General features: G+C 39.6%; 1 protein-coding gene across 1 annotated transcript in view; it reads right to left on the reverse strand.

Moving 5' to 3' along the window:
• ATL1 (atlastin GTPase 1) overlaps positions 1–3,809 on the reverse strand; it is a 66,983-nt gene extending 63,174 nt beyond the window's left edge. Inside the window, exon 1 of the mRNA XM_044918068.1 lies at positions 3,760–3,809. Coding sequence (XP_044774003.1) covers positions 3,760–3,793 — 34 coding nt within the window. The 5' untranslated portion in view covers positions 3,794–3,809. The remainder of the gene's footprint in view (positions 1–3,759) is intronic.
• Positions 3,810–15,896: the final 12,087 nt, after the last annotated feature.

The following is a 15,896-nucleotide window of genomic DNA, read 5'->3' on the forward strand; positions in this document are numbered from 1 at the left end:
TACTCAGATAAAAATATTAGCTGTGATATGGTCCTACAGAATTCTTATCCGAATTTTAGGTTTCCTGTACAGATTTTGCAAATCTCTCTTGCCCTTTTCTTGGAAATCACTGTATTTTCCAATTCTGAATAGTCTACCTTTGAACTCCACTCACTGCTTTCTAACTTGTCTGAAAAGTATTTAGCTAGATGACAAGGTTAGTTCACTGTCTTTTTTTTACAAGCTATCACCTGAGTTTTTTCTCATCACAGACCTCTGGCTTCTACAAGAGCCTGTTTTCCTTCTACCTTCACACCATGCCCCATTATCATATAAAACATTCCACAGTATTGAGGTGCCTGGGTGGCTCAGTCAGTTAAGCCTCTGCCTTCGGCTCAGGTCATGATCTCAGGGTTCTGGGACAGAGTCCCATGTCAGGCTCCCTGCTCAGTGGGGAGTCTGCTTCTCCCTCTGCCCTTCCCACTGCTTGTGCGCGCGCATGCTCTCTCTCTCAAATAAATAAAATATTTTTAAAAAATTCCACAGTATTATGTTATAGAAAATAAATTAGAAGACAACCCTAGGTTCTAATTTCAGTCCTCTTACTAAATATATGATTTTTGCCAAATTATTTAACCTACCTGAGAGTCAGTTTTTTTTTTTTTTTATTTACAAAAGACTATGTCCAGCCAACTAAAGAAGCTACAGATCAAATGCAATAATGCAGGTGACTGTGCCTTGAAAACTGTAGTTCTATACAATTTGCAGAAGGTATTATCAATTCAGTAAAGAGGCAGTATAGCATAGTGGTGAAGATAAAAGAATCTGAAGTCAAACTGCCAGAGTTGGAATCCTGTCTCTATCATTTACCTTTGATATATAAAATGAGGATTATAATACCTACGTCATATGATAATAGCTCAATGACATTAGCTATTCTTGTTATTATTAAATGCCTACTATGTTAGGTATTACACTAGGTGCTAGTAATAAAATGGAATCAGGATAGACATGGCTAACATCTTCATCAAAAACCTCTATTTCCTACTCTATATGCTACGTTTTTCTAAGTCATTTACGTATTTATGTCATATATACTTTATAGCAAAGAAAAATCAGAGTAGTAAAGCATTTCCATAGAGCATCAAGACTCCACAATTCCAATATCTCTTTCCTGTGAAAATATCCAGTGAACACATAGTGACTTTAGTATTTCTTTTCCTAATTCATCACTTGAGTTGAAACTCTTGATGACTTCTGGGTAAACTGTCTGGGACATGTTCCCATCAAATATAAATAATCCAATGCTTGTCAATCACCTAAAATGCTAATTAAAAGGCAGATTCCTAGACCCCATTTCAGACCTATTGACTGAAAAGCTCTGAGTGATTTGCAGCAACATGGATGGAGCTACAGTGTATTATGCTAAGTGAAATAAATCAGAGAAAGAGAAATACCAAATGATTTCACTAATATGTGGAATTTAAGAAACAAAACAAATGAGCAAAGGGAAAAAAGAGAGAGAGAGAGACAAAACAAGAAACAGACTCTTAACTATAGAGAAGAAACTGATGGTTACTAGAGGGGAGATGGATGGGAGGATGGGTTAAATAGGTGATGGGGATTAAGGAGTGTACTTACCTTGATGAGCACCCGGTGTTGTATGGAAGTGTTGAATCACTATATTGTACACCTGAAACTAATATTACACTAACTGGAATTAAAATAAAAACTTACAAAAAAATAAAAATAAATAAAATAAAAATAATAATAAAAAAAAGCCCCAGCTGGAAGATGTGGGAATGTGCATTTCTAATAAGTTCCCAATGTGATTTTTATGCAAATCCCATTTGAGAACCACATTCCCGAGACAAAAAAAAAACCAAAAACCTCCACTATATAAGAAATCTGTACCCAAAGAAATACTGAAGAATAATGATCCAAAGCTTCACTAAGGAGAAAAATTTTAATCCTTAGAATAAATTTTCATATGCATGTCTTTTAACAGGGTTGAGTCAACAATGCACAGAGATCAAGACCAAAACTGACTTGAACATACACACCTTAACTGTGAGTATTCAAGAAATTCCTACTCTGGAGGCCAAGGAAAAGGGTGGTGGTAAGAGGACACTGAGAAAGCTTACTCATAATTTCATAAGAAGCAAAGAAAAAGGTGTTACTGCAATAGTCACACTTACTAAAACTGGGGTTTTGTAATCTCAGAAAATGCAACCACCTTCTCTTAAATTCAGACAACTAAAGACAGACCTCCTTGCGCCAACTCCCCCCACTTACCACAAATCTTGGATAATGCCTCAAATGTAAACCTTGCCTAGTAGGAGTGAAGTTGGTCCTGTGACCAGAGAGGCAACGAGAAATATGGTCTTTTGATAAAAGTCAGCCAAAAACAACCAATTAAAATATAAATTTATGGGCGCCTGGGTGGCTCAGATGGTTAAGCGTCTGCCTTCGGCTCAGGTCATGATCCCAGCGTCCTGGGATCGAGTCCCGCATCGGGCTCCCTGCTCCTTGGGAGCCTGCTTCTCCCTCTGCCTCTCTCTGTCTCTCATGAATAAATGAATAAAATCTTTAAAAATATATATATATAAATTTATACCTGTTGGTCTGAAGGACAGTTATAGAAGAGATCTCATTGAGACACATAAGACAATCAAGGAGCTCCAAACTCCTAGTGGATGTAAACTTTCCAAAATAACAAAATATTTACCCACCAAGGACCTAAGATCGGCTCTGGCTCAGATAATAAAACGCCCTGAAAGGCTTTCGTTCCTAAGATGGTAGTGGGGCTAGCACTGTGACTGGAAGAAAACGGGAGCTCAAGGCAGAAAAAGACGCCCAATCTGCCCACACTCTCCGTCCTGAACCAAGTCTGGAGCAGCAGAGCGGGCGGGGTTGCGATTTCTCCTGCATCACTGCGTTCTCTCTTCTCCGCCTGCGTGAGCGCCGCCCACCCACTCGCCGCGTGAACCCACTGGGCCTAGCCTCTCCTCCCCCCTCCCCTCGGCCTGGTGCTGAATCATGAGTCCAATATCTCCAAAAGGTAAAACCAAAGAACAATGCCACCCTCAGGGCTGGCCTGAGTGGGGTACCAGGTTGGGGTGAAGCAGCGGCTGCAAACCACAACTTTGCTTCCCTTCTTCCCAAATTCCCCACCCAAGCCCCAAATTGAAACAAGTACTGTAGTGCTGGGGGACTCCCAAGCGGGCGCCCCTTCTCCTGGGGTGCTCAGGTCCGCAACGCTCCCACCGGGCCCGGCGTGCTCTGTCTCATTGTTCCAGCACGCCGCCCGCTCGGGAGCCCGCGCCCTGCCAGGCGGAAGGGCTCACAGCTCCCGCGGAAGGGGGTGGAGGTTAGGGATCCTCACCCCCTCGCCCCCCACCCCTCTCGGCCGGGTTAACAACAGCCCCTGCCTACTCTCATCGCCTTGCTGCCAACCGATCGCTAAAGCGGAACCAACGAGTCCCCGGTAGGCTACCGGCGGGTGCTGTCCAAATGCTGCGAGGAGGCGGACTGGGGGAGGAGGGCGGGGGAGAAGCAGGGGGCTTCGGCCTGCAAGAAGCTGCAGCCCTCTCCCACAGCGCGATTCTGGCTACCCCGGTACCACTCGGCCATGCTTTCTCCCGCCCTACAGGGAGCAGCTCGGTTGTGGCCCGTCTCCCAGCCCTGGACTCCGCCACCGATCAGCCCTTGGCCCTCTTGTCCCCAGAAGCAGAAGGCTAGTCCCCATGCAGGCTGCAGAAGGCACCATATGCTACTCACCCCAACTGTTTCTGTCCCTGCGGTTCTTGGCCATGGTGGTCTGGGGACTGGTGGCGGTGAGGCACTGTCACTGCGCTGGCTCTTCTCCCCGGCCGCAGGTTGCTGGCGGTGGGAGGCTCTGTGCCCGCCGCTGGGCGCAGTTCGCTCAGGCTCTGAGGATGTTGCTGTGGCGCTGGTGGGAAGGAGTGGGGAGGAGAAGGGAGGAGAAAGCGGATGAACCAAGCTCAGCATCACAAGCCTGAGTTCACACAAATATCAGCGTCACACCCTCCCTACCTCGGCCCACCCCCAGAGCATGAAGACAGGGACAGACGATGTACTGCAACATTTTCAATGGAAAACACACATACAAATAAATAGCACCCCCTCACACACACTCTCAAAGAATTTAACAGCATTAGCCAGTCACAGAAATACACAAACCAATATACTGCATTATTCTCGATGTTCAAATACCTGTCTCCTAGAAGAGTTACACATTAGTACAAATACGCAGGCAACATTTATATAGCCAAAGAAATTAAAATAATCTGCATTTATCTACCAGGCACCATTTCCCCGCATTTTAAAAGCAAGGTCATGCTGGTAAAGAGGGTATCAATGCATTTTTGTACCTGTATACTGAACAGGCCTGCCTTTTAAAATTAGGACAGCAAAATTTAGATCAAGATCAAGATAAATGAAAGCTGGAGATTCATCATAGTATGTCACTAACTCAATATCTAGTGGGCAAAATTTCCCACTAGATTTGCAGAGAAAAACTCTGGAATTATATTGCCAAATATTTTAAGTAAAATCATACCACATGGTCTGGGGGAGCCTTGGCAGCCACAAAGGTTGCAGACCTTTTGAATTTTGAATAGAAAGCAAAAGGCAATAAACACTTAAAAAAATATTCTCAACCTCTCCCTTTCCACTGATTTCTTCCTCTCTGCCTGCAAACTCAGTTTTCAGTATTCTAGAAACAGTCCTTTCATGCTACTTGACCCTCAGGATACCATTATCCCATTCCTCACACAGTTTTCTCCTGCGTTCAGTTGTCGCCCACACTCTACAGATCAGTTTTGCCTACAAGATTACTGCTATCCTCTTAATTACCAAATCTTTGGTCTCTGCTTATTCTTCATCATAAGCAACTCTTCACTCTATGTTTACTCAATGTAATTTGCTATCATGGCTTCAGACAAGACCTCCATCCTGATAATTCCCAAATCTATGCCTCTAGTCTTAAGATCTCTCAAAGAGAGAAAATCATCATACTAGAACCAAATTTATAACTGCCTGAGGTCATTTTCACTTTGTTTTTCTACTGACACTTCAAAATCAACATTTCAAAACCAAACTATCTCACCCACCACTGCCTAATCTTATGCATTCCATATTTCAGTTAATGGTTCTAGTGATCTCAGAGCTGTGAACACTGTAAACCAAGTTTACATTATAGTTTCAATAGAGTTGCATTCCCCAAACACTAATGAAACAACGTAGGAAGACAGTTATTATCTCAACCCTATACCTACAAACTAAATTCATAGACTAAAAAGAAGTGTGTTCTGCTTTTCTTGTATATCTTAACTATAATTCTCAGCTCACATTCTAGCCCGATAATCCCTTTCAGTGAATCTCATTAAAAAGAATAGATTCCACACATACACACAGACACATGCACAGACAGACACACAAAGTTGTATAATTCAATATATTCTTTTTTTTTCATATATGGGTCCTTACAATATATATTCTTAACTGAAAAATACATTTAAAAAAAACTGTTTTCTTTGTAATTAATAGGTAATCTGTGGGATAATACTTGAGACTGTGACTATCTTGGCCAAGAACTTCACCCAATGGTTTTAGTATCCATTGATACCCTTGCCTGAATCAAGTTTATATTAATGATTTTTAAATGGTGATTTTTAAATAATTATATCATTTCTTTTACATTTCACAGTTAGCAGCTGACATTCCCTCTCCCATCTTTGTTGAGAACCACATAGATTCATGAAATCTAAAGCAAAAAAAAAAATTATTGTGTTATTTATCATCATTATTCTTTCTAATCCTCAAATTGCCCTAAATTTGGCCAATGGGAGCCCCTTCAAGTTAACACTTATGTGATCAGTTCCTTATTTTCTGGCATAAGAAAATGTTTCAAGTTTCCCTTGTATTTTCCCTGCCTCAGAACTAGAATTAGCCAATTTCTCCAAGAAGTTCTGGCTCCTTTCAGTGAAAAAAGAAACTTAGAAACCAAGATCTGGGTGCTAGTTGTGCTCATTGCTAGCAGAAGTTTCACTGTTTCTAGATTCTGACAGTAGACATTGTTAGAACATATTTATTTTGGGGGGCACCTGGGTGGCTCAGTCAGTTAATCATCTGACTCTTGTCTTAAACTCAGGTCATCTTGTCTTAAACTTAGGTCATGCTTTCAGGGTCATGTGAGCAAGCCCTGTGTTGGGCTCCATGCTGGGTGTGGAGAGTGCTCAAGATTCTCTCTCTCTCTCTCTGTCTCTCCCCCAATTCTAAAAATATTTATTTATTTATTTATTTTTAAAACCATAAGTTTAATCTACTCCAAATAAATACCTCCAACCATATGAAAATACATATATACAGGATTATTTATTACAACATTTTATGTAATTGCAAAAAACTGGAAACAATATATGAGAGTGGGTGAATATACTATATCTACACAATGAAATACTATGCTGCTGTAATAAAGAATAAAGAAGATCTCTATGAATGGATACAGACTGATTTCCAGAATACACTATTAAATGGAAGGGGGAAAAGTGAAAATGCTTTACCCATCCTGTAAGAAAGAAAAGGATATGAAAGAACAAAGGTATCTGCTCTTCTATGCAAAAGAAATACAAGAAAAATAAACCAGAAGCTAGTGAGATCAGTTACCTACAGGAGATGGATGGGAATAGGATGGAAGTAATGGGAGAATGGGAACAGGGTAGTAGGGCGTGAGGAAGATTGATCCTCCTTAAGTATAGCCTTTTTATAAAGCTCTGTTTCTTAGAGCCATGGTAATGTTTCACATTCTCCAAAATAAATAAATAATTGAAATCAACCAGGTTACGGGTGTAGACAGAGTTCTCAAAATGGAATTACAAACAAAAAAAGTGAATCTAACTGTATTACAGGTGAGTAACATAACTACACTGAGGGTATAGGAAGAACTAATCTGAAAAACTTCAGAAAACAGTATTTTGACTATATGCTATAAGACTAAAGACAAAAACTATACACAAGTATCATACTCTAGTTCACTTAAAAACATTTTTTGAGTATAGTTGATACACAATGTTACCTTAATTTCAGGTGTACAACATACTTCAGATTTTTTTCTTCTAGGACATACGTGGGCTAACAATTCTGAAATTACTTAATATATGCACTAGGATTGGACAAAGATATGGTACATAATCAGAGCCAGATTTCTTGCTTTTTTTTTTTTTTTTTAAAGATTTTATTTATTTATTCATGAGAGACAGAGAGAGAGACAGAGGCAGAGCGAGAAGCAGGCTCCACGCGGAGCAGGGAGCCCGATGCGGGACTCGATCCCAGGACCCTGGGATCATGACCTGAGCCGAAGGCAGACGCTTAACCGACTGAGCCACCCAGGCGTCCCCAGATTTCTTGCTTTTTAAGATAAAGTTATAACAAGGAAAGGAGGAAGGATAGAATGAACCCTGTGGTGTTGAGTCAGAATCTGAAGTATCAGTATGATAGAGTAAAAATACAAATAACTCAACTTTTAAAAATGGGCAGAGGATCTATTAGACATTTCTCCATAGAAGACATACAAATGGCCAATAAACACATGAAAAGATGATTAATATCTTTAGTCACTAGGAAAATGCAAATCAAAACCACAATGAGGGCCACATGGGTGGCACAGTCGGTTAAGCATCCAACTCTTTTGATATCAGCTCAGGTCTTGATATCAGGGTCATGAGTTCAAGCCTCACATTGGGGTCCATGCTGGGAGTGGAGGCTACTTAAAAAAAAAAACAAACCCACAATGAAATGCTACCTCTTACCTACTAGGATGAAAAAGACAATGAGTGTTGGTGAGGATGTGGATAAATTGGCATACCCATACACTGCTGGTGAGTATATAAAATGGTATAGCCACTTTGGAAAGCAGTCTGGCAGCTTCTTGAAAAGTTAAACATTGAGTTATCATGTGGCCAGCAATTCCACTCATATATACCCAAAAGAAATGAAAACATATGTTATATGAAAACATGTGTACAGGAATGTTCATAATAGCATGATTCAAAGGAGTCAAAAGGTGGAAATAACCTAAATGCCAAATAACTGATGAATGGATAAACAAAACTGTATATCTACACAATGGAATATTTGGCCATAAAAAGGAATGAAGTACTGATATATGCTACACCACGGATCTTGAAAATATTATGCTAACTGAAAGAAGCCAATCACAAAGACCACATATTGTATGATTCCATTTATATTAAATGTACAGTATTGGCAAATCTATAAAGACAGAAAGTAGATCAAAGTTTGCCTAGGGCTAGGGAGGGTGGAAGGGAGGTTGAAGAGAAACCCTCAGTTTCTGCTTTTGAGTACAGGTTTCTTTTGGGGGCAATTAAAATTTTTTAAATGTTTGAAATTAATTCTGTATAACTCTGTGGATACATGAAAAATGACTGAATTATACAATTTAAATTGGTGAATTATATGGCATGGTAATTACATAGCAATAGGCTACTTTTAAAAAGTCAAGGTCAAGTTTATTTTAAATCAGAAAAAAAGAAGGAAAGGTATTTGTACATTAGTACTCTAGATCTCCTCTCATCCTGACCTCACTGGAATGTTACTTCATAAATTGTTCCCTCCCTCCTATATCCTCAATGCTTTTTTTCCCCCACTGGTTCCTTCACGATGCTCATTTCCCCCCATCCTAAAAAAAGGCTCTCTCAATCTTGTCATTTACAACAACATGGATGGACTTAGAGGGTGCTAAGTGAAATAAGTCTGACAGAGAAAGACAAATACCATATGATTTCACTCATATGTGGAATTTAAGAAAAAACAGATGAACAAACAAAAAAGACAAAACCAGAATCAAATACAGAGAACAACTGGTGGTTACCAGAGGGGAGGTGAGTGGGAGATAGGTAAAATAAATAAAGGGAATTAAGAGCACACTTGACTTGTTGAGCACTGAGAAATGCACAGAACTGCTGAATCATTATATTGTACACCTGAAACTAATATAAAAGTATGTGTTATTACACTTCAGTAAAAAACAAAGAATAAAATGTAACCTCCTTAAGAAAGAAAAGGGCTCTCTCAATCACAAGTTTTCCATAGTTGATGCTACAACTCGTTCCCTCCCTATAATAGTTTACCGCAAAAGGGCAATTACTATCATATAATTTTTTTGAAGATGGGTTGGTTCTGTGGTGATTAATTCAGCAGTTCAATATCATCATTGACCATATTAGTCAGGACATAGATTTGGCTGCTGTAAAAAATTACAGTGGCTTAAAACAGATATTCATTTCTCTCTCATGACATAATCTGAACATAAACCCTCCAGGGCTAATATGGTGGCTTTGAAATATCAAGGAACGTAAGCTTGGACTTCCATGGTATAATCCAAGATGGCTGCTTGGGCATTTGCATCCTCATTCCAGTCAAATAGAAGGGAAGAAAGGAAAGAAGGGCATATATCTATTCTAAGGGTACAACTCAGAAGTGGCACATTTCACCTCTACTCAAATTCTATTGACCAGTACATGTCCCACCTATTCGATATATTATGTGTATGTGTATCCAACTAAAATTTAAGAAATCTCATATTAAAGAAAGAAGGGAGGGCACCTGGCTGGCTCAGTTGGAAGAGCATGATCTTAATCTTGGGGTCGTTGAGCCCCATGTTGGATGTAGAGATTACTGAAAAATTTTTTTTTTTTTAAAGAAGGGAAATGGATTTTAGAGAATACCAGCAGCCTTTGCCACAAGGACCAAGGTTGCATTTTACCATCCTTAATGTGTGGACTTATTCTGTAATGTGGGCTCCTATCATGGTGCCAAAATGGCATCTGCCATTCCAGTCACCAGAAGCAGTTAGCCATGCCTAGAAACAAAAAAGGCATGTCTGTACCTTGTTAAAAGCAAGGAAAACCTTCCAGAAGCACTTCTACAGACTTTACCTATGTGTTATTATCTAGAATTGTCTAGCCCTCTAGTAAGAGAAAAGAGGCTAGGCCAATCAAGATTTATCCCCTAGCATTGGGGAGAGTCTCAGTCTCATCTGATGGACACAGACACTCAGAAAAGGTCAACAAAATTGTGGTTCTGATAAGGAAAGAGAAGATAGTTTTTGAGCACAAGGCCCAGGTGATAATCACAGCTTTCATTTTCCCCTTATCCTCCACTAGTATCTCCTCTGATGGGGTGACCCAAAACTTACTTCCACGTGTCCAAGTCCTTAGTGGCCTTATTGAGGACCAATCACCCCAATCGGTACAATGTTCCCCTCTCTAACTGTTGCCTCAATGGTTCGAAGGCCTATAGGGACCAGGTGACAGTTTCAGTTTCCTATTTAATGAAATTGTGACTGTGTTATCTGGGGATAGTATTTGTCCCTTAGGCCTTCAAATCCACCAAGCCCAATGTTTTAAAGACAAAGTTGTAGAGACAAAAATTCTTCAAGTGAGTTGTTAGGAATAGAAGAGCCACCACTCCACCCCTTGGTTCCTAGGCCCACACATTCTGTATGTGGGGTAGATAGCAACATATATTGGCTATTGGGTTAAGTCCTATCTCATATCCTTACTGGGTTATCTCCCAGCCAGCATCATAACTGATCCTTCTGCAGGCCTTTCCTCCATTCCCTCAAACTAGCTGCTTCTGAGTGATGGGTGTGAGGTAAAATCAGTTAATTCCATGGTCATGATTTCATTGCTATATTTTCCTCAAAGTAAAATGAATTTCTTGCTTAAATTTAATGTTATAATACATGATGATGAAATAAGGCATTCTATAAATCCATGAATTGTGGTACTAGTAAAACAAAACAAAACAAAACAAAAAACAACTTTCCAGGCAGGGAACATAAACCCATACTGGAATATATACCTATTTTCTAAGGATGAATCCCTCTTCTCTCCATAACAGAAGGGATCTAGTATAATAAACTGCCACCAAGTGGTTGACTGGTCTGTATAGGAAATACTACCATACTGGGGCCCGGGCAATAGCCCTGTTATAAGCAGGTTAAACACTCCATAGTGGCAGTAACTATTATCCTTGGCGAGTAGAAGTCCATGCTGCTGAATCCACATTTGGCTTCCATCCTTTTGTACATGAGCCCATTGAACTAGCATCAGGTAGAGGCTGACATCCGTAGGACAGACCATCTTGTAAACCTGATTATTGGAATGAATGCCCTCTTGTGGGCAGTTATGTGGTTCACAGATATTTTCACATTCTGGGTCCATTTTGAGAATCTATCTGTATTACCTCTCCCACTGACTTCCTTGTCTCAGATATTCTTCAAGTTACTGGTCCACCTACTGGCCACTTTACATAAAGATAGATCTATACCTCAGGCCGTCTCTCCTTCCTAACGAAGAGGATAATCAGATGTTCTATTCAGTGTTATGCCCATGGGGAGAATTTCTCTTCATCTCTATTTTTCAAAACCACCTCATTACGGGTAGGGCCATAATTCAGAGGCTATATGCTTCCAGTTGGTGTCAGTATATCATGCAGACCATTAATAAACCAGGCGCAAGATTTTCCTTCCTTTGCTAAATGAGCATGAGCCCACAGAAAAGGTTAAAAAAAAAAAAAAAGGTGGCAAAGAAGTAGGGGCAGGTACAGAGGAAGTCTGTCCATGCAATTTATACATGCCTTCCATATCAGCTCAGGTCACCCCAGTATATGTCTTTCCATTTGACAATGAAATTCTGCTGCCCATGTTCAATTTATGATGCAGTAAATTAGATAACACCCAGTTCCTAAAGAGCAATTCACATCACACAGTCACTTAGTATCCCACAGTCAGGTGTTTAGTTTCTGCCAAGGCCTGGTAGCAAGCCAAGAGTTACCTTTCAAATGGAGAATAGTTGTCAGGAGATGAGGGCATATTCTTATCCCAAAACCCTATCAGTGCAGCTTGCGCCAATAACCTGGACCATCTGTAGGGCATTCTGTTTTTCCAAGTCATATGAAAAACTGGCAGTCATATAGTTTACATGGTAAATGGGTCAGAGAGCAGCACATGCAGTATAGTGGCTCCAAAATCCAAACAGGCCAACCAAGCATTGTGTATTGTTCTTTAAGGTGGGCAATGCAAGGTGGGGCACAGTAACTCCACTGATTGTTAGAAATTTCCCTATTGCACAGGTCTCTGAACTGGGTTTATTTCTCATCCTCTGATAGAAAGGTTTTTTTAAGGTGTCTAGGGCAGTTGCTACTTCCTGTCCACCTATCCAGTTTGCACCACGTCATCAAGGTAATAGAGTAACAGGATGTTCTATTGGATATCGAGAAAACAAAGGTCCCTCTGGAATGATACCATATTATAACTGAAGTGTTTACAAAGGCCTGAGGTAAGACAATGACCAGTCATGTGAAGGCTAACTGCTTCTGATTATTTTTTTTTAAAGTTTTTATTTTATTTATTTGAGAGAGAGAACACTAGCAGGGGCAGAGGGAGAGGGAGAAACTGAAATCTACGTTCTAGGTTTCAAGTCAATAGCTACATTCTAGGTGCCAAGGGCCATGATGATTTGCTCTAGTAAAGACTCCACTTGTAGAAATACAACTATGAGGCTTCTCCCTCAATTAAGGGGCTCCAGGCTTGTGAACTGGTTACAATTTAAGAATTGGGTGATATGTATTGAATCGCCATTACAGTGACTTGAGTTACATTTCTGCTCGTCAGACCTAGAACTTTTCTGCTTACATATGTCAAGTAGTACTTAAGTGAACTGTTGGTTTCTTTCATTCCTAGACATTGATGATCATACAGAACCAAAAAGATCCTTACAGTCAAACACCCTGATTATCACTTCCTCCTGAGGGTTATCATGGTAACTGCGCTGAACATTTCTTTGACAGTTAAGTCCCACCTGGCCTCTACCAGGATCTCAATATTCCCACTGAAATCATGGATCCTTATTTCACTGTGGCATCTCCATTATCATTTCCAACCAATTAGGACAGCCACCAAAGAATTTTTCAAGGATATCTGTGGCCCTTTACTCAATGCCTTGATAAAGGTAAATTTTATGGGCCGTTATAGGGATGGTATGGATAGAGCATTACTAAGCAGGATGTACATAATAGGGCAAGTCCACCATTCCCATCTCCCTGAATCTTCAGATTCCTTCCTCTACAGTATGCCCTGGAAGTTCTGGCATTTCAACATATAGTCTACCAGCTTCGAATAACCAATTCAGAAAGACCACCAGCCACTCAAGTCAACCTGAATCACAGGTAAGTATTTGGCAAGATCCTGTTAATTCCTTCAGTGCGTAAGTTTTCTCTTCAAGAACTGGTCTTGTCCTTCTCCATCAGGGCTATGCTGAAATCTCTCTCTTTTTAAAGGTTTTTATTTAAATTCCGGTTAGTTAACACATGGTGTAATATTAGTTTCAGGTATACAATATAGTAATTCATCACTTCCATACAAACCTGGTGCTCATTACAAGTGCTGCATTCCTTAATGCCCATTTTTATCTACCCAAATGCCCCCATTCCCTGTTGCAGGGTCCCATACTTCTCTACCAGGGATCTTACCTTAGCATAACAGATCTAGTTCTCACATTTATTTAATGTTGCAACTTGATAGCCTTTACTATTCGGCCATGGGCTTGATTATCAGCCATTATCTTCTCTGCAGCTACATGAGAACTGTTTCTTCAAAGCTGTCAAAGAAGCTTTTTGATTTTCTACTCATGCCTTAAGTTTGGAATTCAGGCCATTTGTCTTTTTTCCCATTTATTCTCTCAGAGGCAATCAGAGCAAATGACACCATGATTTTAGTAATCATCACTATCAAAGCAGCTAAGTGCAAGAGACTGGTCTTCCAGAGCTGCGCCCTCCATCACACTCCATCTCTTGCCACTACCGATGGTTATTTCAGTAATTGTGATGCCATTGTTTCATTTTCTGTGGCAAGAAGTTTATACAGGTAATCATCAGATTATGTGAGTAATACCATCCCACAAAGCAAGGGTTTCTTTTCTGAGGCTTCTTCCAATTCCTGTAACTATCAATCAGGGTTCTGATAAGAGAGATACAGCACAGAAAGAGAATCTAATGAAAGGACTATTTATAAAAATGAGGACAGGGTTAAAGGAACCAATAAGGGAGGGTGAAACACCGTGAGACCAGCAACAGCGGAATGCCGTTATCATACTCATCCTAAAGGGGCAAGGAAAAAGAGAGCTAGTTAGAATCCTCTAAGAGCAATACAGCTGTAGGACAGGGCCACAGCCAGGCAAGGTAGTCTCTTCTGTACATTAGGGCTTCTCAGAACACTAGTTTATATGAGGTGTGAGCAAACTTCAAGCATCCCTTCTGAATGTTATACTTATTATACTGTGAGGAAATCAACAAGAAACAACATATGATTATTTATAACTTACATTTTTTTCTTAGCTACTGAATTTGCAGACAGGACCAAATTGTGAACTGAATACAAGAACACTGCTACCAGTCTTCATTAAAACCTAAAATCCACCCTGGGAGTCAAGATTAATAAAAAAAGCATTTTAACATATCAGATGATCATTTCAAGCTGGATAAAAATGGAATGTGCATTGCCTTCCTCAAGTCTTCTTTTTCTATTTTTTAAAATTTTATTTATTCATATATTTTTACAGATTTTATTTTTAAGTAATTGCTACCCTCAAGTAGGGCTCAAGCCTACAACCCTGAGATCAAGAGTCACAAGTTCCACCAACAGAGCCAGTCAGGCACCCCTAATTCTTCTTTTTTAAAATTCCCATCATAATGACCTGATACCGATTCTGAATGAGATACATGTTCTATTGCTGTCCAGGGCAAAACAGAATTTTTCTATACTTGGAAAATATGGTTCTTCAATATACAACTGACCCTAACTAATAACAAAGAATAGCTGAACTATTTGAAAACCTAAATCATAACTGTGGCAGATGTCTTCCAAAATTTAATTAATTTATATCTAACAAATCTATGGAGCAATAAACTCAATTACACAGAGTTATATTTTGCAACTAGTTTATGCTGGAAGGTTCATCAGGAGATTATATAGGTTAAGCCTATATGTTCCATACACAAAAATTATTGTCCTCATGCTCTGTTCTGTCACACTTGAGAGTTTTAATTAGGCTTTCTGTCTTGGATAGTAAGTTGTGAAGCTTACTAACTTCTACCTAGAAGTTAAAAAATGTTAAGTCCCCCATTTTTTTTTAATTCAGCGTTGGCTAAAGTTGAAACCAGAAGCCACCGATCATAATTAGCATTTTACTAAAGAACTTTGATAGAACGGAAAACACTACAAAGCACAGAGCAAACCATTATAGGTTGTTATGTAGATAAGAGTAAAACCTGGAAGATGTTTACATGTCAGATATTATGAAGACACAACGAATATATGATATTGAGGCTGGGATGAAGGGCCTATCAAGCTATATCTATTCTTATTCCATACCTTGTTATAATATTGGGTAGTTTGTAAGAATCTCTCCTGTTAGCTACAATTTTTTAATTATTATTTTTATTATTATATTACTTTTACTTAGTAATATAATAATACAAAATTTTATTTATTTAGTAATATTTACTACTATTATTCTTTTAAGATTTTTAAAAAAGATTTTATTTATTTATTTGAGAGAGAGAGTGAGAGCAAGCACAGAGGGAGAGCGAGCATAGAGGGAGAGGGAGAAGCAGACTCCCCGCTGAGCAAAGAGCCCCTTTGGGGCTGATCCCAGGACCCTGAGATCTTGACCTGAGCCAAAGGCAGATGCTTAACCGACTAAGCCACCCAGGTGCCCCACATTATTTTTTTTTTAAGATTTTATTTATTTATTTGACAGAGAGAGACACAGCAAGAGAGGGAACACAAGCAGGGGGAGTGGGAGAGGGAG

Source organism: Neomonachus schauinslandi, chromosome 9 (genome assembly GCF_002201575.2).
Source record: "Neomonachus schauinslandi chromosome 9, ASM220157v2, whole genome shotgun sequence".
Classification (NCBI taxonomy): domain Eukaryota; kingdom Metazoa; phylum Chordata; class Mammalia; order Carnivora; family Phocidae; genus Neomonachus; species Neomonachus schauinslandi.